Source organism: Neoarius graeffei, chromosome 16 (assembly GCF_027579695.1).
Source record: "Neoarius graeffei isolate fNeoGra1 chromosome 16, fNeoGra1.pri, whole genome shotgun sequence".
In the NCBI taxonomy this organism is placed as follows: Eukaryota; Metazoa; Chordata; class Actinopteri; order Siluriformes; family Ariidae; genus Neoarius; species Neoarius graeffei.
In genome coordinates, this window is record NC_083584.1 from 30,971,781 (window position 1) to 30,998,643 (window position 26,863).

The 26,863-nt window shown below is 41.7% G+C and overlaps 1 protein-coding gene across 2 annotated transcripts in view; it reads left to right on the forward strand.

Annotated features, from left to right (window-relative positions):
• Positions 1 to 26,863, forward strand: part of poc1bl (POC1 centriolar protein homolog B (Chlamydomonas), like) — an 86,494-nt gene that overhangs the window by 33,244 nt on the left and 26,387 nt on the right. For both annotated transcript variants that reach the window (XM_060942772.1, XM_060942773.1), the window contains exons 3-6: positions 4,842 to 5,011; positions 18,377 to 18,566; positions 21,142 to 21,327; positions 25,636 to 25,753. In XM_060942772.1, the coding sequence (XP_060798755.1) occupies positions 4,842 to 5,011; positions 18,377 to 18,566; positions 21,142 to 21,327; positions 25,636 to 25,753 (664 nt within the window). The remainder of the gene's footprint in view (positions 1 to 4,841; positions 5,012 to 18,376; positions 18,567 to 21,141; positions 21,328 to 25,635; positions 25,754 to 26,863) is intronic.

The following is a 26,863-nucleotide window of genomic DNA, read 5'->3' on the forward strand; positions in this document are numbered from 1 at the left end:
CAGACAGGGTGTTGTTGACCCTTACTCTTTGTGTTTGATTTATTAAAAAGTTTAAAATCCACCCCCAAAAGGTTGTTATTCAAGTTGAACTGCTCTTCAAGCCTTTCTATTAAAACATGCGGTTGAATTGAGTTAAAAGCAGACATAAAATCAATAAATAAGAGCCGAGCATGGGTGTCTTTCCCTTCTAGATGCTTAAAAATCAAATTTAAAAGGGTGGCTGTGGCGTCCTCAACTCCCCTTCGTGGTCTATGGACCCATCCCACGTGACGTCACGACAAATGCGGCTGCCATTTTGGACATGAACTACCAGTAGTCTACCACAGCCAACAACGAGGAACGACGTCGAAGCATCGAAAGGAATATAGCCATCAAAGAAAGTTTTTACTTTCAGCAAGACTTCCATCATGCCATTATATTGTTGTGCACCTGGATGTAGTAACCATCAACACACAAGGCAAGATTCATCATTTTATCGGATCCCGACAGATGCTGACCGACGGAGAAGATGGATGGTCTCTAAAATATTGGCAAAATGATGTTTATTGACATAGCAATCGTGTGTAACGGGAAGCATTTGCATATCCGAAGTGTTGTGTTTACATCAAAGATAAAATAAACCCATATGACAACGACTGCTGCTGCCAGGTTGTGGACACAAACTAGTAGAAAGGAAGTGTGCCAACAGTGCCAACACACTTCCTTTGTGGTCGATTCTGCTTTAAGGTAAGATGCGTTTAATTATTCATCTGCTGTGGGTTTGGAATCGGTAGCCTGACCGATTCGTTCATGTTTGTGGTGCCATTTGTCTGTTGACGCGTGTTGAAATGGAAGATTGGTTGTTGACATGATTTCCAGTGATGCTGTGGTGCTGCTGTGGATCAGATGTGTTGAGTAGCCTGACTGTTTTTTTTTTTTTTTTTCTTGCGTGTGGTATAATTGTTGACGCGAGGTTGTTTTTTGAACATGCCAATGCGGACACGATTTCCCCTGATGAGTTATGACTTCAGACGCGATGCGTGTGTGGAGTCCGCGTGATATATGCGTAAGATGGGCTTCTCATGTGTTTGGAGATCCGCGCTCTGAGACAAGCGCAAGCGAAAGCACCCCCCCAAGGGGGAAAAAAGGGACCCCCCGAAAATATCGGCAGTTCGAACACTGGGTTGGAGAAAGTAATGGCAAATAGTGAGTGCACAAACCATAGAAGGTAAACTGTACACAGCGCCAGGGCAGTGTGATGGTATGTCTACTTTTAGATTGTGTTAGCTTATCAATGAACACACTCGTCACTCGACGAGTTTCACGTCTTTATGACAGATACTTAAATGTGTGTTAGGTATTATTGTTGCAGTCTAAGCAGTCATTGTAGCAGCTAGATGAGCGAGAACCGAAAGGGTCTGTGCCATAAACCGTTATTTCTTCATGTCCAAAATGGCGGTCGCGTTTACGAAGGTCACGTGAGTGGGAAGGGTCTATAGGTAAACTGCAAAGCGTCCATATTCGGCTGTGGTTTCATCATGACTTCAGATTTTACTAGTTTTTCAAAGGTTTTCATCACTATGGATGTCAGAGCAATAGGTCTGAAGTCATTCAGCACTTTAGGGCAGTTGGATTTGGGGACTGGGACTACCACAGCGTCCTTCCAGCATTTTGGCACATGCTGTGTTTCTAGGGACTTATTGAATATGTGATGGAATATTGGGGCCAGTTCTTCAGAGCATGTTTTGAGAAGGCGGCTGCAGATAGCATCCGGTCCTTGGCTCTTATTTGTTTTTATGTATTTGAATGCTCTCACTATGTCTTCTTCTTCTCTTATATTAAAATGATCCTGGTCCATTAGTTTATGTCTCAGGTCCTGTATTTCGGATTTAAAATCAGCTACATCAAAACGATTATAAAAACTGTTAAGTGCATTTGCAAGATTAAAATCTGAGTCAAAGCCCTCAAGGGTGATGGTACTGCCATTATTTGAGTTAGACTTATTGATGCCTGCAATACTTTTCATACATGACCATGCTGAACCAAGCTTGTTCCTGGACATGTTCTAATTCTTCCTTATAGTTCTGTTTTGCGGCGGCATGGTGGTGTAGTGGTTAGCGCTGTTGCCTCACAGCAAGAAGGTCCGGGTTCGAGCCTCGTGGTCGGCGAGGGCCTTTCTGTGCGGAGTTTGCATGTCCTCCCCGTGTCCGCGTGGGTTTCCTCCGGGTGCTTCGGTTTCCCCCACAGTCCAAAGACATGCAGGTTAGGTTAACTGGTGACTCTAAATTGAGCGTAGGTGTGAATGTGAGTGTGAATGGTTGTCTGTGTCTATGTGTCAGCCCTGTGATGACCTGGCGACTTGTCCAGGGTGTACCCCGCCTTTCGCCCGTAGTCAGCTGGGATAGGCTCCAGCTTGCCTGCGACCCTGTAGAACAGGATAAAGCGGCTAGAGATAATGAGATGAGTTCTGTTTTGCTTTTAATATCTCCATTTTCATGTTTTTAGTAGCTGATTGTATGTCCGACATAGAACCTTGCTTGAAAGCATTCTTTTTAGCCTGGATGCTAAAACTGATTTGTTCACCCATGGTCTCTTGTTGGGATAGATTTTGACTTTCTTGCATGGAATTATCATATCTCTGCAGAATGCAGCATAGGAACATGTTACATCAGCAAGCTCGTCAAGGTCATCTCCACATGCATCTACAAACACCCCAATCAGTACAGTCATAACATCCCTGCAGGCACAGAACAGAGTCCTCAGTCCATGTTTTGATTTCCTTAAATACAACCTTTTCCCTCTTCAGAACAGCTTTATATGTGGGCAGGAGGTGCACACAGTTGTGATTCCCCCCTGCCCATAGGAGGCAATGGAAATGATTTATAGGCATCCTTAACTGATCCATAGCATAGGTCAATGGTTTTATCCCGTCTGGTTAAGCACGTTACGTATTGGTACATGTGTGGTAGGATCTTTTTAAGTGAAACGTGATTGAAATCACCGAGCACAAAAATCGGAGCGTCAGGAGAGATACACTGGAGTTTATGCACAACATCGGAGACAGTTTTACAGGCGGAGGGGGCGTGGGCTTTCGGGTGAATATATGCAACCACAGTGAAGAGTTGATGAAACTCGCGGGGCAGGTAGAAGGGGCGCAGTGACACAGCTAAGAGTTCAACATGAGGTGTACAGATACGCTCTCTTACTGTCACTGCAGAACAATATCTTTGATTGACATACAGACACACCCCTCCACCCTGAATTTTCCCCGTCACCTCTCTGTTTCGGTCCAGGCGGTGTGGCGTTCCAAAGCCGCTAATCAGCAGGTCGGGTCGTTTTCATTAAGCCATGTCTCTGTAATCGCCAACAGACAGCACTCTTTAAAATCCTTGAGGAAGCGGACATTCCCCTGCAGTTCGTCCACTTTATTTCTAAGAGATCGAACATTTCCAAGGATCATCGAAGGCAGTAGAAGGCAGTTAAGCTGCGACTTCCTCATCCGAAGTCGAACTCCTCCTCGCTTCCTCCTCTTCTCCTTTGCTCCTCTGTTACCGTTGTTCGATTGTCTTTTGATGATCTCTGGGAGTTGTAACGTGATGTCAGACACGCCAGTAGTCCTCCAATTGAGTTGCAAAAGTTTGTTTCTGCTGTATTACAGCCTGATTAGGCTGGTAGAGCTGGTATCCAGGTAACCGAAAAATGCCAGCAGAAGCAGCAGAACGGTGCGGAGTAGATCCATGTCTCTTCAATCGTCAGCACAAAACACTTTCGGTACTATCCAGTTTCACGTTGGTAAACAACAGGACTCACGTTTGGACAATAAATCAGACGAACAAACAAGCTGAGCTGAGCTATCACTTTCTGCCGGTGTTCTGATAAACGGTCCTACATCCGCGAAGCGTCCTACGGTAGGAGGGGATGTCAGACATGTCTGTCGAGCAGTCCTACATCGCAGGAAATCCTACAGTGTGATTCAACTTTAACTTTTAGTCATAGTTCTCGGTTTTTCCCTCTGCAAAGAACATGCTTCTACACTGATACAACGTCCACCAACCCTGTCAGAATTCATATGAATGTAGGACGTTCTGACAATTCAAACGACTCCGTCGGAATATGCTTTTACATTCATATGAATCTCGGACACTCTGACTCTTCAATTGACCCTGTCAGAATATGTAGAATTAATAGGTTTTTTTTTGTCACTATTCACAAGTACCATTTGCTCTATTAAAATGAGTGTAGGACGTTCTTACAATTCAAATGACGCCGCAGGATGTTCTCACAACTCATATGACCACGTCAGAATATGCTTCTACAGTAAGTAGGACGTTCTGACTACTCAAATGACCATCGGAATATGTTTTTACAATATATGAATGTAGGGTGTTCTGACATATGCTGAGCACACCTTGCCTGCTGATCTGGAGGATGAATATGCCCAAACCCCAAGAAATGGCGTGTTGTGTTGTGCGCAGTGGGGCTTTGAAGGACGAGTAGGGTGTAGAGCAACTACAACAGCTGATCAGATAGGTCAGATGTTGAAGCGCTTTGGTGGAAGATCGTGAAGGGGAGATATTTCAGATGTACTGCAAGACTCACGCAATGGTTAGAAATCAGCATTATGTTAGATTAAGTAGTAAAGGTTGAATGCACGCCGTTAATCTGCACCGTTTATAGCACAGCTGATGTAGGACAAAAATCTGTTCAAATGGCGTTTTGTGCTCTGCGCATGCGCAGTGGGGCTTTGTAGGACGTATTGACGTGTAGGACAGTTTATCAGAACACCGGTCGTAGTGTGCACATGCGCCCTCTTTCTTAGATTAGATTAGATTCACTAATCACTGACGATTTTATATTAACAGATGTAGAAGCAAGATGTTTGACATCCGTCGCCTCCCAACCACATCTGTGATCATCGCCTTCTATAATGAGGCCTGGTCCACCCTGCTGAGAACCATCCATAGTGTACTGGAGACCACACCTGCTGTCCTGATGAAGGAAGTCATTCTCGTTGATGACTTGAGTGACCGAGGTAAGAAGGAAAGTTTGTGTGTGTGAATGAGAGCGAGAGACTGACTGACTCTAGTCACACTCTATTACGTAAATCTTGGGATGGATTCAATCCTACCGCCTCAGACATTACATAGCTTTCTGTGGCTTGAATCTTAGCTAATCTAATGAGGACCCATTTCCTTTTCCATGGCCTGCCAGCTGCCAGAATGTCACACTTTCTCAACTAAGCTCTCCTCTCTTATTTATTACATTGTCATAGATTACAATATAAAGGTGGTCAGTGTGTGATTTGGATGGATTTACTGTATATTATTTATAGATTTGGATGTACAGTGCTGAGCGTAAATGAGTACACCCCCTTTGAAAAGTAACATTTTAAACAATATCTCAATGAACACAAACAATTTCCAAAATGTTGACAAGACAAAGTTTAATATAACATCTGTTTAACTTATAACGGGAAAGTAAGGTTAATAATATAACTTAGATTACACATTTTTCAGTTTTACTCAAATTGGGGTGGTGCAAAAATGAGTACACCCCACAACAAAAACTACTACATCTAGTACTTTGTATGGCCTCCATGATTTTTAATGACAGCACCAAGTCTTCTAGGCATGGAATGAACAAGTTGGCGACATTTTGCAACATCAGTCTTTTTCCATTCTTCCATTCTCTTTTAGTGACTGGATGCTGGATGGAGAGTGATGCTCAACTTGTCTCTTCAGAATTCCTCATAGGTGTTCGATTGGGTTCAAATCACGAGACATACTTGGCCACTGAATCACTTTCACCCTGTTCTTCTTCAGAAATCCAACAGTGGTCTTAGGTGTGTGTTTAGTCATGTTGGAAAAGTGCATGACGACCAAGGGCATGGAGTGATGGTAGCATCTTCTTTTTCAGTATAGAGCAATATGTCTGTGAATTCATGATGCCATCAATGAAATGCAGCTCCCCGACACCAGCAGCACTCATGCAGCCCCACATAAGGACACTGCCACCACCATGTTTCACTGTAGGCACCATGCATTTTTCTTTGTATTCCTCAGCTTTGCGACGCCATACAGTTTTGAAGCCATCAGTTCCAAAAACATTTATCTTGGTCTCATCACTCCAGAGTATAGAGTCCCAGTAGTCTTCATCTTTGTCAGCATGGGCCCTGGCAAACTCTCGGCAGGCTTTTTTGTGCCTGGGCTTTAGGAGAGGCTTCTTTCGTGAACGGCATCCATGCATGTCATTCCTCTGCAGTGTATGCCGTATTGTGTCACGGGAAATAGTCACCTCAGTTTGGCTTTCTACTTCTTTAGATAACTGCAGTGAACTTGCATGCTGATTTTCTTCAACCCTTCTCATCAGAAGACGCTCCTGTTGAGGTGTTAACTTCCGTGGACGACCTGGACGTCTCTGTGAGATGGTTGCAGTTCCATCTTTCTTAAATTTTTGTGCCACTTTTGCTACAGTATTCTGACTGATAAGTAAAGCTTTGCTGATCTTCTTGTAGCCTTCACCTTTGTGGTGTAAAGAAATTATTTTCTTTGGGGAATTCTGACGAGACAAGTTGAGCATCACTCTCCATCCAGCATCCAGTCACTAAAAGAGGTCACTGTTGAAGAATGGAAAAAGATTGATGTTGCAAAACGTCGCCAACTTGTTCATTCCATGCCTAGAAGACTTGGTGCTGTCATTAAAAATCTTGGAGGCCATACAAAGTACTAGATGTAGTAGTTTTTGTTGTGGGGTGTACTCATTTTTGCACCACCCTAATTTGAGTAAAACTGAAAAAATGTGTAATCTAAGTTACAGTGGGGCAAAAAAGTATTTAGTCAGCCATCAATTGTGCAAGTTCTCCCATTTAAGATGAGAGGCCTGTAATTTTCATCATAGGTACACTTCAACTATGAGAGACAGAATGGGGGGAAAGAATCCAGGAAATCACATTGTAGGATTTTTAATGAATTAATTGGTAAATTCCTCGGTAAAATAAGTATTTGGTTGCCTACAAACAAGCAAGATTTCTGGCTCTCACAGACCTGTAACAACTTCTTTAAGAGGCTCCTCTGTCCTCTACTCGTTACCTGTATTAATGGCACCTGTTTGAACTCGTTATCAGTATAAAAGACACCTGTCCACAACCTCAAACAGTCACACTCCAAACTCCACTATGGCCAAGACCAAAGAGCTGTCAAAGGACACCAGAAACAAAATTGTAGACCTCCACCAGGCTGGGAAGACTGAATCTGCAATAGGTAAGCAGCTTGGTGTGAAGAAATCAACTGTGGGAGCAATTATTAGAAAATGGAAGACATACAAGACCGCTGATAATCTCCCTCGATCTGGGGCTCCACGCAAGATCTCACCCCGTGGGGTCAAAATGATTACAAGAACGGTAAGCAAAAATCCCAGAACCACACAGGGGGACCTAGGGAATGACCTGCAGAGAGCTGGGACCAAAGTAACAAAGGCTACCATCAGTAACACTACGCCGCCAGGGACTCAAATCCTGCGGTGCCAGACGTGTCCCCCTGCTTAAGCCAGTACATGTCCAGGCCCGTCTGAAGTTTGCTAGAGAGCATTTGGAAGATCCAGAAGAGGATTGGGTGAATGTCATATGGTCAGATGAAACCAAAATAGAACTTTTTGGTAAAAACTCAACTTGTCGTGTTTGGAGGAGAAAGAATGCTGAGTTGCATCCAAAGAACACCATACCTACTGTGAAGCATGGGGGTGGAAACATCATGCTTTGGGGCTGTTTTTCTGCAAAGGGACCAGGACGACTGATCCGTGTAAAGGAAAGAATGAATGGGGCCATGTATCGTGAGATTTTGAGTGAAAACCTCCTTCCATCAGCAAGGGCATTGAAGATGAAACATGGCTGGGTCTTTCAGCATGACAATGATTCCAAACACACCGCCCGGGCAACGAAGGAGTGGCTTCGTAAGAAGCATTTCAAGGTCCTGGAGTGGCCTAGCCAGTCTCCAGATCTCAACCCCATAGAAAATCTTTGGAGGGAGTTGAAAGTCCATGTTGCCCAGCGACAGCCCCAAAACATCACTGCTCTAGAGGAGATCTGCATGGAGGAATGGGCCAAAATAGCAGCAACAGTGTGTGAAAACCTTGTGAAGATTTACAGAAAACGTTTGACCTCTGTCATTGCCAACAAAGGGTATATAACAAAGTATTGAGATGAACTTCTTTTGTTATTGACCAAATACTTATTTTCCACCATAATTTGCAAATAAATTCTTTAAGAATCAGACAATGTGATTTTCTGGATTTTTTTTTTCTCGTTTTGTCTCTCATAGTTGAGGTATACCTATGATGAAAATTACAGGCCTCTCTCATCTTTTTAAGTGGGAGAACTTGCACAATTGGTGACTGACTAAATACTTTTTTGCCCCACTGTATATGATTAACCTTACTTTCACGTTATAAGTTAAACAGATGTTATATTAAACTTTGTCTTGTCAACATTTTGGAAATTGTTTGTGTTCATTGAGATTATTTAAAATGTTACTTTTCAAAGGGGGTGTACTCATTTACGCTAAGCACTGTATATAGTATAGTACTATATGCCATGGCGTAATGGTTAGAAAAGCAGCTTTGGGACCAAAAGGTCGCTGGTTCGGTTCCCTGGACCAACAGGACTGGCTGAAGGTGCCTTGCTCAAGAGCACTAACCCCCAACTGCTCTAGCAAGAGTGGTGGCAGACCTTGTGTCTGACTAGCCAAAGAAAAGTTTATGATGTGATCATCAGTTCGGGTGGTGCCCGATCAAAACGAAAGCCTTTCAGTCATGTATAATACAGATAAACAAAAGCAGCAGTATGGATGGTGTGGACTTTTTTTCTTTTGCCACTGAGGCTCCTCCTAGGAAAGTGAACCAGAAGAATATCCACCACTTCCCTGTTCACTTTCTCATAAGGGGTTTAGTTTAACGATAGCCATAAGACCAACTCGGAGTGTAAAATTCACCTTGACAACAAAAAACCGATGGTGTACTCTACTTGTTTAACCTTTAAAACACATGGATATTTCTTTAACCACTCATACTTGAGATTGTTAGTGGCCTGGCACTTATATGTAAGACAGAGTACACCAACTGTAATGATAAGGTAAAACTGTTAGATCATTTTGTTAAGGATAACAGAGAAAGAACTTTGAACATTTCTTCAGCATGACTTGTTAATGAGTAAAACGACATTTGGGCAGAGATGACTGTTCAGCCATGAGAATTTGATTTGCATATGAAAAAGGGATGAAAAGTGGGCATTCCAAAAACAAATATTAGTCATCCAGGAGTGGAGTCATGTGTATTTGAGCCTGGGAGCAGAGATAGCGAGTCAACTTCCAAAGTGATATCAAATTCACGGCCCTGTGGCGGTGGAAAAAATTGCTGGACTTTGGTATGAGATAACAGACAAAAGGGCAGTAGGAAATTAGTGAGTTTAGGCTCTGGGTTGCTGATCAGAGGGTTGGGGGTTTGCATCCCATTACTGCCAAGCTGCCACTGTTGGGCCCTCGGGCAAGGCCCTTATCAGCTCAACCTATCCACACTGATCGCACATAGAAGTGTGGAAAGATGTAAAAAGAAGTAGACGAGGTTATCAGAAGAGATAAAATGACATCAAAGTGCTTCCAGCTCACAGTTTTGACTCTCCGAAATGGCAGTGAAGGAGAACTGTGAAAGTCGAGCCAAGATCTGGAAGACCAAGAAAATGTTCAGATAAAATGCCATGATGCTGTAGAAAAGGTAAAACCCCCATGTGATATTGAGGACATTGCAGGAATGTTTAGCTGACACAGAAGAGATGGCACACTGTTCTGCTGTGCAGTATTCCTTGCGCAAAAATAATAATACATCTGTTTTGTATAGCGCTTTTCATGGTACTCAAAGACGCTTTACAGGAGGTTCAAACATACACACACAAACAGACAATAGTAGACAAAGAAAGAAAAAAAATATATATAATAAATAAATAAATAAATAAAAAGTAAAAAAGTCCACCACGTAGGGGTCAGGATGTAATTCCCGTGGTGTAGCAGCCACAGTCCCACCAAAAGGCGCACAAAAACAAGTCCCACATCTCCAGCACTGCCGCCGTGACGCCGTCAGCAACATCGCTCAAACACCACGCCGTGGATCCACAAAGCGAGCAGAGAAGCTCCGCCACGCAGAGCACTGGTGTGTCCCAAACCACCTGCACAGCCGCCGCGACACCACCGAGCAACATTGCTCGGAACATCACGCCAAGCGTTAAAGCACAGAGCGCTGGACAACCATGAAGTAAAATGAGCAACGAGCTCACTGCAGTCCACAGCTGGGAGTGCAGGCATCGCCCACGGTGAACCAAGGCCTGGAGGGAACCGACGCCCAAAACTAGGTCCGGAGCTACACCACAACCGGTGGAGAAAACACTCAAACATCAAACTACACAAACACACAGAGGAAAAAAAATAGAAAAAGAAATAAAATAAAACAAAAAACAAAAAAGCTCCAGTGAGAAGCGGCAGCCAGAACGCGCACGACGTACTCTCAACTGGAAACCTGAAAAATGATTCGCAAGGAAGAGTGATCAGAAGGAAACATTATTTGCAACCCAACTGTATGCAAAATAACATCTAGATAAGCCAGAGGAGTTTTTGTAAACACATACTTTGGCTGAATAAAGTAAAAACGGAAATTCTTGCCCACAATCAACAATATTTAAAGAAGGGGAAAAAAAGGAGTAGCGTTTGATGAAAAGAACACCTCGTCAGCTATTAAACATGGAGTTTCTATTTCGATTACGTTCATTATGTCTTATATTAAATATAGTTAGTTTTTTTTTTCTTTTTTATCAGACATCTAGTTTTTGGGTTTGTTGACCTGACATGTTTCGACGTACGACTGTCGTCTTCCTCAGAGTGTCACTCTGAGGAAGACGACAGTCGTACGTCGAAACATGTCAGGTCAACAAACCCAAAAACTAGATGTCTGATAAAAAAGAAAAAAAAAACTAACTATATTTAATATAAGACATAATGAACGTAATCGAAATATTAAGAATAAGTTATGGAGACGAAAGCATCAAGGAGTTTCGCCGCCTAGAGCGATTGACGCGAAAACGGGCACGCTACAGGAATCACCTGAGATTCAATCTGCGCTGCCGGGATGAAGAAGTCGTACCGGCCAGCCTGAACATCAAGAACCCGATTCCAACCAGAAACGCGGAAAAGATGATCAAGAAAGTGCGGATGACTCTGGTAAAAGAACGGATACGGTGCACAACTGACAAATTAAATAACATCAACAGCGAACTACACAGGGAGACGGAAACTTTCAAACGCCGGTTTCCCCAGAACAAGGAAATGGAAATAGCAATACACGGACACTTGGCAGACATACACGAGCAGGAATTCACCAAGACAAAAACCCGACAAATCCGAAAACTGGACAAACTCATCGCACAGAAAAAGAAGGCAGAACCGGAGCACGCACACATCAACGACAAATGGATTCATAACATATCAAGGTACAAACTCTCACAAGCAGAACGCAAAAGGACTCAACTACGCTGTCACACCGAACAACATACCACACGAGGAATTCATTCTGGCAACTGAATTAGCATGTGAGAAAATACAGGATCAGGGACAAAAAGCAGCACTAAGAAACGCAATAGCTGGTATATTGAAAACGGCCAAACCACCACCCAGTAACATCACCAAACAGGAAGCCAAAGCCATGAAAACATTAGCAAAAAATAAAGATATCACAATCCTCCCAGCAGATAAAGGCAGAACAACAGTTATTATGGACACTGATGAATATGAACGGAAAATGATTGAATTACTCAGTGACAACGCATTTGAAATATTAAAAAAAGACCCAACAGAAGACAAGGAAAAGAAACTTAAAGCACTACTCAAACCACTACTCGATGAAAATAAAATAGATAAGCAGGCATACAATCATTTAGTATCCACAGCCAACGTCATCCCCAGGATTTACGGCACACCAAAGATACACAAACCAGGAACACCATTACGCCCCATAGTAGATAGCATTGGTTCAGTCACTTACAACTTATCAAAAGCACTTACCGAAATAATTAAACCATTACTAGGACTCACAGACCAACACTGCAAAAACTCAAAACAATTGGCAGAAGAACTAAAAAACATAATGCAGCAAGACCAAGTTTTCATATCACACGATGTCATATCTCTGTTCACCAGAACACCCACGGAAGCCACCATACAGATAGTACAAGAAAAATTAAAAACAGACAGGACGCTCAAGAAACGCACAAACCTCACTGTACAAGACATCACTCAGCTCCTTCAATTCATCGCCACATCCACATACTTTCAGTTCAGGAATACAATTTACAGACAGAAGGAAGGTTTCGCCATGGGAGACCCACTATCAGCCATCATGTGCGGCTTTTTCATGGAAGATCTGGAGCAGAAAGCACTCACTACAATACCAGCAGAATACAGGCCAACACTCTGGAAACGTTACGTGGATGACATACTAGAAAAAGTGAAGAGGGGACACACTCAACAACTCACCGACCATCTCAACACCATAGACAATACCGGCAATATAAAATTCACACATGAAGAAGAAACGGAGCAGTCAATAGCATTTTTGGACTTAAAAATACATCACACAGAAGATGGGGACATCAAAATAAAAGTACACAGAAAACCCACACACACCGACCAATATTTAAACTGGACTTCCGAACACCCCATAATGCACAAAATATCAGTAGTCAGAACATTACATGAACGCACAGCAATAATTACAGATCCACAGGACAAAGAACAGGAGAAACAACATATACAACACGCACTGAAGGCATGTCAATATCCACAATGGGCAATATCAAAAGGGGCGGAACAGGTTAAGAACAACAAAACACAGAAGAAAGAGAAAAAACAAACCAACAAACAAGAACACAGGGGAGTAGTGACATTACCATACATTAGGGGAATAACTGAACGCATTCAAAGAGCAATGAGGAAACACAACATTAACACACCTGTCAAACCACACACAACACTCCGTCAGATCCTGGTTCATCCCAAAGACAGAATACATCCGGACAACAGATGCAACACCATATATGAGATTCCATGTCAATTATGCAATAAAACTTACATTGGGGAGACAGGAAGGAGTTTCAACACAAGAAAAAATGAACATAAGAAAGAGTGCGAAAAGGAGACAGCTACAAGACAAACCCGAACAATAAAAGAAAAGGCACAACAGGAAAATTATAAGTCAGCCATAACAGATCACTGTAAAAGGGAAAATCATATTATGGACTGGGGGAATGCCAGAGTCATCCGCACAGAAGATAATAAACATCAGCGCTGGATCAGGGAGGCCATGGAGATCCGTAAGCGAAGCCCGAGGACCATCAACCGGGATGAGGGAGCATACATGCTCTCCCACACCTGGAGTGCCATCTTGCAGGGGACAAACAGACAGTAGAAGGCGTGACCGACCTGTCAATCCAGACAGGAAGGCCACGCCTTCAGAAACATCAGCTGATAAAAGATGCGTCACCAATTAACATCCGGTGACACTCTGAGGAAGACGACAGTCGTACGTCGAAACATGTCAGGTAAACAAACCCAAAAACTAGATGTCTGATAAAAAAGAAAAAAAAAACTAACTATGAAGGAGTTTCTGTTATGTTTTGGGGTTGTGTGGCAGTCGGTGGCACCTGAAACATTGCACAGATGGATGAAAGCAAATATCAGCAAATTCTTGAAGCAAATGTGATGTAGCCTGTAAAGAGCCTGGTTTCTACAACAGAAAAATGGCCCAGTCTCTCATTTCTGTCTTAAGTTTATTGACGGATGCCCTTAGCCTTTGATACTTTTGATACAAGTGGGCAATTCCACGAAACGGTCAACCCAAGGGTTGAAAATTCATTTTGTATATATGGTGTTAAATTTGATTGGGTTATTTTCTTTAGTAATGATTGGTTCATTCACTGCAGTCAATGTTTTTGTGCTGAACTCGTGTCACATGACTGGTGGCCATTTTGAAATTGGCAGATCCAAGCACATACTTGAAACCCAAAACTAACAGACACAAAGAAGCACTCAGACTGCTGTTGAAAGTCCTCACCAGGTAAGTTAAACTGTGTTTCATATCAAATGGACCTCATTCTTTACATTTCCATGAAAAAATTGATTCCATTGAGTGAGTATCACAGCTTTGGGGCCTTTTAGATCTAACAAGTAGCTTTGTTCACTGATATGACTAAGAAAGAGAAAATTACCACATTTCCTCTCTCTGTACATGAAATCATATGTAAATTTGGAAAGTGTTGCGTCAGTTACCAAGAATGTTGCGTCAGTTACTGTACATTCCATGATCTCAACTGTCAGTTCTAAACGTTTTTCATAGTTTATTTCTTTCATTGTATCCTACGGCATGTTAAAAGCAAAGTTGGAAAAAAATGTGAATAAAATTGCAACAAGTTTCACAGAAATTGGCGTTTGTACTTGTGTGTTCACAGTTGTCGAATTCTCCAAGTTGCGTCAGTTACCAATGTTATCTGCATGCCACTAATGCCTCGGTCACAACCGGCCGTACGTACTCCTACGGCTGGTCTACGTGCAAAAAACGCAAGAAACGCACGGAGGGCGCGCTTGTGACATGCTGATTTTCGAGCCGTAGACTGGCCGCAGACCGGCCGCAGAGGTTCTTTGTAGTGTCAAACAAACTCTACGGGCGCTTACGTTTTTTTCAGGTTGCAAGACAAACTTACGGCCAACGTGCGTCTGTCTCCACGAACAAAAAAAAAAACCCGTAGCGATTTGGGAAATGCCAAAAATCGCACGGCCAAAAAAATCGTACGTCCGGTTGTGACCTAGGCTTAAATAAATTATTCATATCTGGGAAAAACTGCGTTGTCCAAGATGGCCTTTCGGCCTTAAGTCATCATACATTTGAGTTTGCTCTTTCTATAATAGCCACACAGTTTAATTCGTACTTTTCTTTTCCTGTGCTAACAAGAAGGAGAGGTGTTCTTTTACATCCTATCAATGGGGTAAACTTGTCAAATCTCCTTCCAGTTCCAAAACAACCACAGAACGCTTCTGTGGAAATTACCCCCACATTCACTGCAAAACTAGCTCTTCAGAATGTAAGATCACTTAATAAGCCTTTTTTAATTAATGACTTCATTGGTACACACAAACTGGATTTTATGCTTCTTACTGAAACTTGGCTTGAACAATCAAGTAGCTCTATTACTCTTATTGAAGCAACTCCCCCACTCTTTGATTTTATGAGTGTTGGAAGAGCCAATAAACGGGGAGGAGGAATAGCAAATATATACAAGGCATGTTTTCAGTACAAACAGACAACTCTTGGTGACTTTACATCTTTTGAATACCTAAGTGCAATCCTAAAATGTTGTTCTAACATATTAGTGTTGACTATTTACAGACCACCAAGACTTTCTGCACCACTGTTCCTAGAGGAGTTTGGGGAACTGTTGTCAAATATTTGTTTAGAGTTTGACAATCTTATTATTTCTGGGGATTTTAACTTCCATGTTGATAATCTAGATAACACGTATGCAAATGAATTTCTTACACTGATTGATGCCTTCAACCTAACACAACATGTACAAGGGTCAACACACTCCCATGGCCACATCCTCGACCTTGTCATCACTAAGGGTCTTAATGTATCTACTAGTGTCATGGACCTGGGTATATCTGATCATTTCTGTGTTTTCTTTGATGTTTCCATTTCCCCTCACTTTCAAAACAAGTCTGTGACTGTAAAAAAGAGGGTAATTACCAATGGCACAGTAGCTCTTTTTGAGCAGGCACTCTCCGAACTCCCATGTCAATCTTTAGATTGTGCAGATGATCTAATGGAAATTTTTAATTCAAGAATGAATCATATTATGGATGCTATTGCTCCTTTAAAAACCAAAAGAGTCATAGACAAAGGAAAAGCACCCTGGAAACTAAATCCAGCAGTTAAAATGTTAAAGAGGGAATGTAGAAAGTCTGAAAGAAAATGGCGTAAATCTAAACTCCAGATTCATTTTCAAATCTACAAAGGGATGTTATGTAAATACAACTTAGAAATTTCTAAAGCAAGACAGTCTTTTTTTTGCTGACATTATTAATAGGAATATCAACAATACCCGTGTGCTATTTTCTACAGTTGAAAAGCTAACAAACCCATCAAGACACATACCTTCTGAATTTCTCTCAGTTAATACATGCAACGACTTCGCATCTTTTTTCAAAGGAAAGATTGATAAGATACGTATGAATGCAGCCACACAGGTGCAAACACTTCAAAATCTGGAACCATTGGATAAAGAGAGAGGGGGTCGTAATACAATGTGAACATTTAGTTTAATTGATGTTGAGACTGAGAAAAACAGTACAAAGTCTCAGCTCCTCCACATCTGAACTGGACATTTTACCTACAGTCTTTTCAAATCTGTTCTTCACCTAATATCAGATGAGGTACTTCAGATTATCAACACCTCCTTACGAACTGGCATGTTTCCCTCATCTCTGAAAAAGCGGTTGTAAAACCCCTACTGAAAAAGAATAACCTGGATGTCTCAGTACTCAACAACTACAGGCCCATATCCAATTTGCCATTCGTTGGTAAAATAATTGAAAAAATTGTTTTTAATCAATTAACTGCCTTCCTGACATCAAACGGATGTTTTGATAAGTTTCAGTCAGGTTTTCGTGCCAATCATAGCACTGAAACAGCTCTTACTAAAGTCATGAATGACCTACGTCTTGATTCTGATGCTGGTAAAACATCAGTCTTGGTGCTTTTAGACTTAAGTGCTGCATTTGACACGGTAGATCATTTCATACTGTTACATCGACTGGAGCATTGGGTTGGATTTACTGGTATAGTAATCAACTGGTTAAAATCTTACCTACAACAAAGATTTTTTTATGTGGCCATTGGAGGCTACAGTTCATCACCCGTGTCCTTGAACTGTGGGGTTCCCCAGGGCTCAATCCTGGGACCATTTACTATTCAACCTTTATATGCTTCCACTTGGACAAATTATTAAGAATAACTCAATAAACTTCCATAGCTATGCAGATGACACTCAGCTTTACTTAGCTATGTCACCTAATGACTATGCCCCTCTTGAGTCTCTTCATAGATGCATTGACCAAATTAACAAATGGATGTCTCACAATTTTCTTCAGCTGAACGCAGATAAAACTGAAGTAATTATATTTGGCAAAAAGGAGGAAAGGCTTAGGATTGCCACTGTTCTTGAAACTAAGGGGCTTAAAGCAAAGGATACTGTAAAAAACCTTGGTGTCCTTATTGACAGTGAACTTAACTTCAACAGTCATATGAAAGTGGTAAAAAAGTCTGCATTCTATCACCTAAAAAACATTTCTAAACTCAGGGGTCTCATGTCAAAGCATGATCTAGAAAAACTTATTCATGCTTTCGTCTCCAGTAGGGTTGATTACTGCAATAGCATTTTCACAGGTCTTCCAAAAAAGACCATCAAAGAGCTTCAACTAATCCAAAATGCAGCAGCAAGGGTTCTTACAAGAACAAAAAGGGTAGTCCATATCACTCCAATCCTAAGGTCTCTGCACTGGCTCCCAGTGAGCTATAGAATTGACTTTAAGGCATTACTTCTTCTATTTAAAACATATTAAATGGGATGGGACCCAGCTACCTACCGGATATGTTTCAATTATATGCACCAACTAGGTCTCTAAGATCACAGGAGAAAAACTTGCTAGTAATACCAGCTGTCAAAGCGAAGTGTGGTGAAGCAGCCTTTAGTTGCTATGCTGCTAAGCTTTGGAACCAACTTCCAGATGATATCAAAAATGCTCCTCATGTTGTTAGTTTTAAATCCAGGCTCAAGACAAAGCTGTTTTCAGATGCTTTCACTTGATTAATTTTTACCTAAAGTGTAATTAACTTCCTTTAACATAATTTCTTTTAATTTTGATTTTAATGATTTTACTTTAATTCTTTATTTTAATTTCTTTTTAATTTTGGATTTTAATGATTTCACTTTTACTTTAATTCTTTGTTACTGTTCTTATGCTTTTATTTTTTGTGAAGCACATTGAATTGCCTGTGTGTATGAAATTTTTATCTGTGGTAATTGCAAATACTTTACACAAGCAGTGGATAGAGTTTAGCTTGACAAACACTTGAGTATTTCTTTAAGGATTAAGCATTATACTGGCTAATATATGCCAAGACTGTTAACAAAGATTGTATTGTGCTGCTGATGGATTAAGTGTTCTCTGGTGTAGTTGAATACTGTTAACTGATAAAACACGGTGATGGAGATGCACCACGGATGCTCATTCTCTCATGGGGGAAATTGCAGGCTATCTGAAATCCCAGCTGGAGGAGTACATTAGCAACCTGGAGCGCGTACGCCTCATCCGCACTAATAAGAGAGAGGGATTGGTTCGAGCTCGGCTTATCGGTGCCACGTATGCCACAGGAGATGTACTCACCTTTCTGGACTGCCACTGTGAGTGTGTGCCTGGCTGGATCGAGCCTCTGCTGGAAAGGTATACTCAATCAGATGAGCTCATGGAGAATCGCTAATGTGTGTGATGTGGAAAACTAACCCAGTGATTTTACCAGAATTGTTTGAGTGACTTTTTTTTTTTATTCAGGAACTCTGAGGCAGTTTGAGTCCACGATAGGGTTTAATATTTTGGAATTGTCTGGATTATTGCATGGATCTTCCTGATTATGGGATTCAAAAAAGATCTTTGCAAAACTCCTGAGAGATCAAGTTCTTTACAGCACATGGGGACGGACTCTGAACAAGGAACATTCGCGCAATAGTTAATGTGTTCATTCATGCCACATACTGTATAACTCTGATGTCAAGATCACTCACAGTAAACAAGAGCAAAATAAAGTCAGGTGGTACTAATGCTATTTGAGCCTTCATTATGACATCAGTTTGCGTTACTATTCTACCGACAATATCCTTAAATAAATCTTATCTTTAGACAAGAACTGAAGGATCTTTTTACACTCAGCCAACGTATAACCCTGATTCCAAAAAAGTAAATTGTAAATAAAAACGGAATGCAATAATTTACAAATCTCAAAAACTGATATTGTATTCACAATAGAACATAGACAACGTATCAAATGTCGAAAGTGAGACATTTTGAAATTTCATGCCAAATATTGGCTCATTTGAAATTTCATGACAGCAACACATCTCAAAAAAGTTGGGACAGGGGCAATAAGAGGCTGGAAAAGTTAAAGGTACAAAAAAGGAACAGCTGGAGGACCAAATTGCAACTTATTAGGTCAATTGGCAATAGGTCATTAACATGACTGGGTATAAAAAGAGCATCTTGGAGTGGCAGCGGCTCTCAGAAGTAAAGATGGGAAGAGGATCACCAATCCCCCTAATTCTGCGCCGACAAATAGTGGAGCAATATCAGAAAGGAGTTCGACAGTGTAAAATTGCAAAGAGTTTGAACATATCATCTACAGTGCATATCATCATCAAAAGATTCAGAGAATCTGGAAGAATCTCTGTGCGTAAGGGTCAAGGCCGGAAAACCATACTGGGTGCCCGTGATCTTCGGGCCCTTAGACGGCACTGCATCACATACAGGCATGCTTCTGTATTGGAAATCACAAAATGGGCTCAGGAATATTTCCAGAGAACATTATCTGTGAACACAATTCACCGTGCCATCCGCCATTGCCAGCTAAAACTCTATAGTTCAAAGAAGAAGCCGTATCTAAACATGATCCAGAAGCGCAGACGTCTTCTCTGGGCCAAGGCTCATTTAAAATGGACTGTGGCAAAGTGGAAAACTGTTCTGTGGTCAGACAAATCAAAATTTGGAGTTCTTTATGGAAATCAGGGACGCCGTGTCATTCGGACTAAAGAGGAGAAGGACGACCCAAGTTGTTACCAGCGCTCAGTTCAGAAGCCTGCATCTCTGATGGTATGGGGTTGCATTAGTGCATGTGGCATGGGCAGCTTACACATCTGGAAAGACACCATCAATGCATCAATGCCAAACCGCATACTGCATCAATTACAGCATTATGGCTGCATAGAAGAAGGGTCCGGGTACTGAACTGGCCAGCCTGCAGTCCAGATCTTTCACCTATAGAAAACATTTGGCGCATCATAAAACGGAAGATACGACAAAAAAGACCCAAGACAGTTGAGCAACTAGAATCCTACATTAGACAAGAATGGGTTAACATTCCTATCCCTAAACTTGTCTCCTCAGTCCCCAGACGTTTACAGACTGTTGTAAAGAGAAAAGGGGATGTCTCACAGTGGTAAACATGGCCTTGTCCCAACTTTTTTGAGATGTGTTGTTGTCATGAAATTTAAAATCACCTAACTTTTCTCTTTATATGATACATTTTCTCAGTTTAAACATTTGATATGTCATCTATGTTCTATTCTGAATAAAATATGGAATTTTGAAACTTCCACATCATTGCATTCCATTTTTATTTACAATTTGTACTTTGTCCCAACTTTTTTGGAATCGGGGTTGTATTACTTGGAGGAAGCATCTGTTCATCTTTATCCTCCCAAATACGTGGAGGAATGCTACAGTCCGGGCAGCACGGTGGTGTAGTGGTTAGCACTGTCGCCTCACAGCAAGAAGGTTCTGGGTTCATGGCCAGCGAGGGCCTTTTTGTGTGGAGTTTGCATGTTCTTCCTGTGTCTGCGTGGGTTTCCTCCGGGTGCTCTGGTTTCCCCCACAGTCCAAAGACATGCAGGTTAGGCTAATTGGTGGCTCTAAATTGACCGTAGGTGTGAATGAGTGTGAATGGTTGGTTGTTTCTGTGTCAGCCCTGTCATGACCTGGTGACTTGTCCAGGGTGTACCCCACCTCTCGCCCATAGTCAGCTGGGATAGGCTCCAGCTTGCCTGCGACCCTGTAGAACAGGATAAGTGGCTACAGATAATGGATGGATGGATACTACTGAGAATAGCCATTTTAAAATAAAGGGGAAAAAAAAAACAGTGTTTTGTCAGTGTTGTGAATAAACGCCACGTGTTTAGTCTCCACCTTTTATAGTATGGTTTTAGGGGTTTTATTTATTTATTTATTTATTTATTTATTTATTTATTTTCAGGATTGCTGAGAAGCAGGACACTGTTATATGTCCAGTGATTGATACCATTGACTGGAACACATTTGAGTTCTACATGCAGACTGATGAGCCCATGGTGGGTGGCTTCGACTGGCGGCTTACGTTCCAGTGGCACACAGTGCCTGAAGTGGACCGCAGAAGACGGAAATCCCGAACAGACCCCATTAGGTTGGTGTTCAGCCAACTTCTGTGAAAAGAGTTCTGCTTTCCACTGTTTTGTGGCAGGAAGAAAGCAGCTCTGAAAAGTTTAGAGAATTGCTGGGTTTCATGTGACATCACATCCGCCTCATTAGTTATTCAAAACTTTAGCTGGTGATCTACCAAAGCTCAGTTGACAAAGCGTTTGTATGGAGAAGGTGCATTGCTCGCATGACAAATGCCTTACGCTTGCGTTGTTCGAATCGATCAAACTGTGAAACTGATAAGTTTCCGATGTGCTCACTGCCAAATAATGTTTTTTTTTTTGTTTGTTTGTTTGTTTAAATTACCAAAATTAGATGAAACATAAAAGCAGTCATGTGAGCCAGGACAGCCATGGCCTCATGAAAATCACGAGTTTACAACAATAAATAACATTTTATATCCCGAGTGTTAAAAATGACACATTGGCAGCACGGTGGTGTAGTGGTTAGCGCTGTCGCCTCAAAGCAAGAAGGTCCTGGGTTCGAACCCAGTGGTCGACGGGGGCCTTTTTGTGTGGAGTTTGCATGTTCTCCCCGTGTCTGCATGGGTTTCCTCTGGGTGCTCCGGTTTCCCCCACAGTCCAAAGACATGCAGGTTAGGTTAACATGGGGTGGCCTTGGCCTGAAGTGCCCTTGAGCAAGGTACCTAACCCCTAACTACTCCTGGGGCGCTGGAGTATGGCTGCCCACTGCTCTGGGTGTGTGTGTGCGTGAGTGTCCACTGCTTCAGATGGGTTAAATGCAGAGGATGAATTTCACTGTGCTTGAGTGTGCATGTGACACATAAAGGTTTATTCTTAAAAAAAAAAAGCAAACAAACAAAAAAAAACGTGTTACCTTACTCACACCTGAGTCAGAGCGCTGAGCCATTCACAAAAGAATATTCACATGGTAATAGCATGATAATTACTTTCACGCTTTCAGTTTCGATTGGCTTCTCTTTCGCGGTGGGAACGCCCACCGTAAACAGGATAAAATGTCCGTTATAGTTTAGGTTACCTGTTTGTGCCAAAGGTTCATTTATTAACACGCTCAAAGCAAAACACAGGCATGTGTCTTAGGTACGTACGGTGTATAGTTGCGTCTGTGATGCCACTGACTGTCCGAGTGGCTCTGTTCCATGCGAGAGCGCCAGGAGTCTGAGATTAGCAGTCATCTCTGTGCTGCAGGATTTCATGCACCCAGATTCTCCTTTTCTTCTTTCGGCTTTGGCTTCTGTGCAAAATGAGCATCAAAAGCAGCTCTTCCTCGCTGCCACAGTCAGCCATCGTGTGCACACAAACACCATACAACTGCTACAGTTTCCCACGAAAACCAACAACCGATAGTTGGGATTATAGTTATGGTGTGACTGCTCCAGACTGGAACTAAATTCTGGTATAGCTATAGTCATAGTTACAGGTATCGGTGTTGTGGGACCGGGGCATAAAACAGCACTCAATATTCCCTACTATAAGCACCTAAAATAAAATTATTAAAATTATAAAACAATATAATTACTAATATTATGACACTTGTGTACCATCCCCTTGTAGCTTTCGTCGTCTTTTTCAAAAGAATCAGTATCAAGAACGCATGCCATTGCAGAGAATATTATAGAGTCAGTGTGGACACAAAAGAAGGCAGTGGCACATATGACGTCATACATGCAGCGCCGCTGACCTATAGATCGCTGCGATCTAATGGCGGACAAGCTTTTAGTGATTTTTGGAACAGAATTCAGATGCAAAAAGTTTCTTTGTCGAACCAATTTTTTTATTTATCGGTGAACTTTGCAACCTATTTGAGCGCATCACACACAGAAAACCCGGGATATTATGAAGTCATTTTCGTAAGACTTGCACTTTAACCGTGTTTCGAAATCCAGGGTAGAGCCTTCCTAGAAGGGTGGAGGCTGTTACAGCAGTAAAGAAGGAACCAACTCCATATTAACACTAATGGTTTTGGAATGGGATAATCAGCAAGCACAGATGGTTGTGATGGGCGGGTGTCCACATACTTTTGGCTATACAGTGCATCATGTTGTGATACTTTGTATATAAAATATATCGGCCAATCAGCTACTTGTAAATGTAACACGTGAATTAGTCACTGTTATAATCGCATAATGGTTCATGGATTGCTCAAATCCTCAGTGTATCATGGCGGTCTGTCATGATCTTGAGATCATACCGGCAGAGAGCTTTATTACAAATTACGTAAGTGTGGTGACGTACTGGCAGCACATACAGTACTTCCAAAAAGACAAGTGCACCACACACCACTCCAGCACGCTGAGTAACACACACACCCCAATTTCACCTTACTTTGAAAATAACAGTACTTTTCTTGCACTGAGCTGCTGACTCCCGTGTCTGTTTCAGTTCCACTCTCAAAGAGCTTACAGGAAGTTACACAGGTAATGTAAGCCTCATCTTTGATGATTTCCATATCCCGTATGTTGTTACAGATGCACCATTTGAAGAAATATATTTGTTTGGATTTCCTGGAACAGACTTGATGCAAATGGAAAGACAGTGATGTCCTTATTCTTGGGTTTCACATGACGTCACATCCGCCTCATTAGTTACTCAAAACTTTAGCTGGTGATCGACCAAAGCTCAGCTGACAAAGCATTTGTATGGAGAAGGTGCATTGCTCGCGTGAAAAATGCCTTACGCTTGCATCGTTTTAGGTTGTTCGAATCGATCAAACCGTGAAACTGAAAAGTTTCTTCAGGGTTCCTCGTGAACTAATAAAAAAGGGTGAACAAACACAATTTCACAAAAAGACGTCGAGAAAGGTGGCTTTTGAACCTCGCACTGAAATCGAAGGGAGCCGAGTCGAAGCGTGCTCGAGTTTGCAGTGATCACTTGATGAAAGGTTTGTATCTCCCTCTCAGCTACGTCCTTGGTGTTTTCCAAGTACTTTTCTTTTGTGTCGTTATTTTAAGGTACTTTTTTTTTTTTTTAAGTCACGAAGCGCGAAAGTCCCCAGCTGTTTCTTTGTTTACTCCTCACGAAGTCCATATGCATGAAGGTCGCGACCAAATTCTTCCCCAGCTGTACAGTTACAATGCGCCGTGATCTCCGTCTTATTTAACTAAGATCCAGGTCTTTAAAGGGCTTTCTGATGATCTTTGTGAATGATTTACCTGAGAGATAAGAGCCAACACAAGTGAGAATCAAGACAACTGTTTGTTTACACTTCAACTTGCAGCGCTTTGTTGTAAAGACACGAACGAAAAGCTTTAAAAAAAAAAAAACTTACACGGGCAAAAATAATACAGGATTCATTCGGCAGCGACTTGATAGCGAGGTCCTTTACCCAGCCACATACAAAAATTGTAAGCCTCCATACTCTTCCACGCTTTCATCTGTTTTGCGGTGTAGAAGGACGCCTGCAACACCAGATAGTTCGAGATGACGGGGAACTCAACTGAAGGGTAGTTTTCGAGATCGTACGACAAATCTTTCTTTCCCAGACTGTCGGGGTCGATTCCATTGCACATAGCAATCTTCTGAATAGATCTAAAGCCAGCAGTGGCTTCTAGATTACAAGCGTACTCTAAGTTATCACTAGTTGTTTACACTACGGCGGCCGTTTAGACCACCAGCTATTTCACCTCTGGTAAAACCGCTAAGAAAAGTCACGACTGAAACCCAGCAATATCCAGTCAGTGAATGAATGAATGTAAACTTAGGTGGACTTGCTGGATTTGGGCAAATCATAAATTCATTATATAGGCCACCAAAAAAGTAGGAACACCAGTGTGCTTTCCAGTCCTTTGGTTTAGTTGACCAGAAAACTTACTGACTCGGCCATAAGTTCTCAACCTGGTACCTGCTGTCCTGCTTATTTTAATCTTTTCCTGCTCTAACACACCCACTTCAACTCAGGAAGGGTTGAGTCAGGTGTGTTGGAAGCAGGGAAATCATTAAATGTGCAGTCTAGAGGGCACTCCAGGATGAGGGTTGGGAATCTCTGACTAAGCTAACATGTGGAGTACAAACTGTACTCTATTTTTAAAAAACTAATTGCCCAGACATAACATCATCTTGTCCATGGGAAGTCATGGCCTAATGGTTAGAGGAGCAGCTTTGGGACCAAAAGGTCCTGCAGAAATGGTTGCTCTGGGTATGTTGTTCATCAGTCTGGATAAAAGCATCTGCTAAATGCTATTAATGTAATGTAATGTAATGTCCCATCAGTCTAGGCTAGACTAGAGAATTGTCCACCCCTGCGTACTAGACAATAGCATGTCGGTGCTGATTGATATCCTTGATGTGCTGCCAACATCTTGCACTCTTCACAGATCTCCCACCATGGCCGGGGGCCTGTTTGCCGTAAGCAAGGCCTACTTTGAATATCTGGGCACTTATGACACAGGCATGGAGGTTTGGGGAGGAGAGAATCTGGAACTTTCCTTCAGGGTAAGATGTTATTCGGTATACTCTTGTTTCCAATTGCATGCTTTTAAGTCATGCATGGTGGTGGAAGTATGATTGGTTCAGACCGAAAAACTTTCACAATTAATTGCAGTCTACATATTGGATTCCTTCTGGCATGTACACTACCGTTCAAAAGTTTGGGGTCACTTTGAAATGTCCTTATTTTTGAAAGAAAAGCACTGTTCTTTTCAATGAAGATCACTTTAAACTAATCAGAAATCCACTCTATACATTGCTAATGTGGTAAATGACTATTCTAGCTGCAAATGTCTGGTTTTTGGTGTAATATCTCCATAGGTGTATAGAGGCCCATTTCCAGCAACTCTCACTCCAGTGTTCTAATGGTCCAATGTGTTTGCTCATTGCCTCAGAAGGCTAATGGATGATTAGAAAACCCTTGTACAATCATGTTAGCACAGCTGAAAACAGTTGAGCTCTTTAGAGGAGCTATAAAACTGACCTTCCTTTGAGCAGATTGAGTTTCTGGAGCATCACATTTGTGGGGTCGATTAAATGCTCAAAATGGCCAGAAAAATGTCTTGACTATATTTTCTATTCATTTTACAACTTATGGTGGTAAATAAAAGTGTGACTTTTCATGGAAAACACAAAATTGTCTGGGTGACCCCAAACTTTTGAACGGTAGTATAGTTGTAGGTAAAAATCAAAATTGCTGATGCATACATGTGATTTTAATGTTTCATGCATGTGGAAACACAATACACTGCTGTGTCTTCAAGGGACATGAAGGAGCCAGTGTTTAATTGATGGGCTGCAAATAGGTTCAACAACACCACTACCTTAAAGGGTGAAATAGTATTAATACTGAAGCATTGAATGGTCAATTAATTCTATTCATTTTTATAATAATATATACAGTGTATAGTAATATGGGAAATTATGTACGTGATTTGATGTTCAGGTTAGAACACTTCCTTAGTCAACAGTTATCAATTAGTGCCATAACATCTATCACAAAATAAGTGAAACATTGGCTAACGAACACCACATAGTGTAATAGTAACATGCACTGATGACTGATTGTGATATTAAGTTGAAATGTTAAACTCTATTACTTTTCACTTTCTTGAC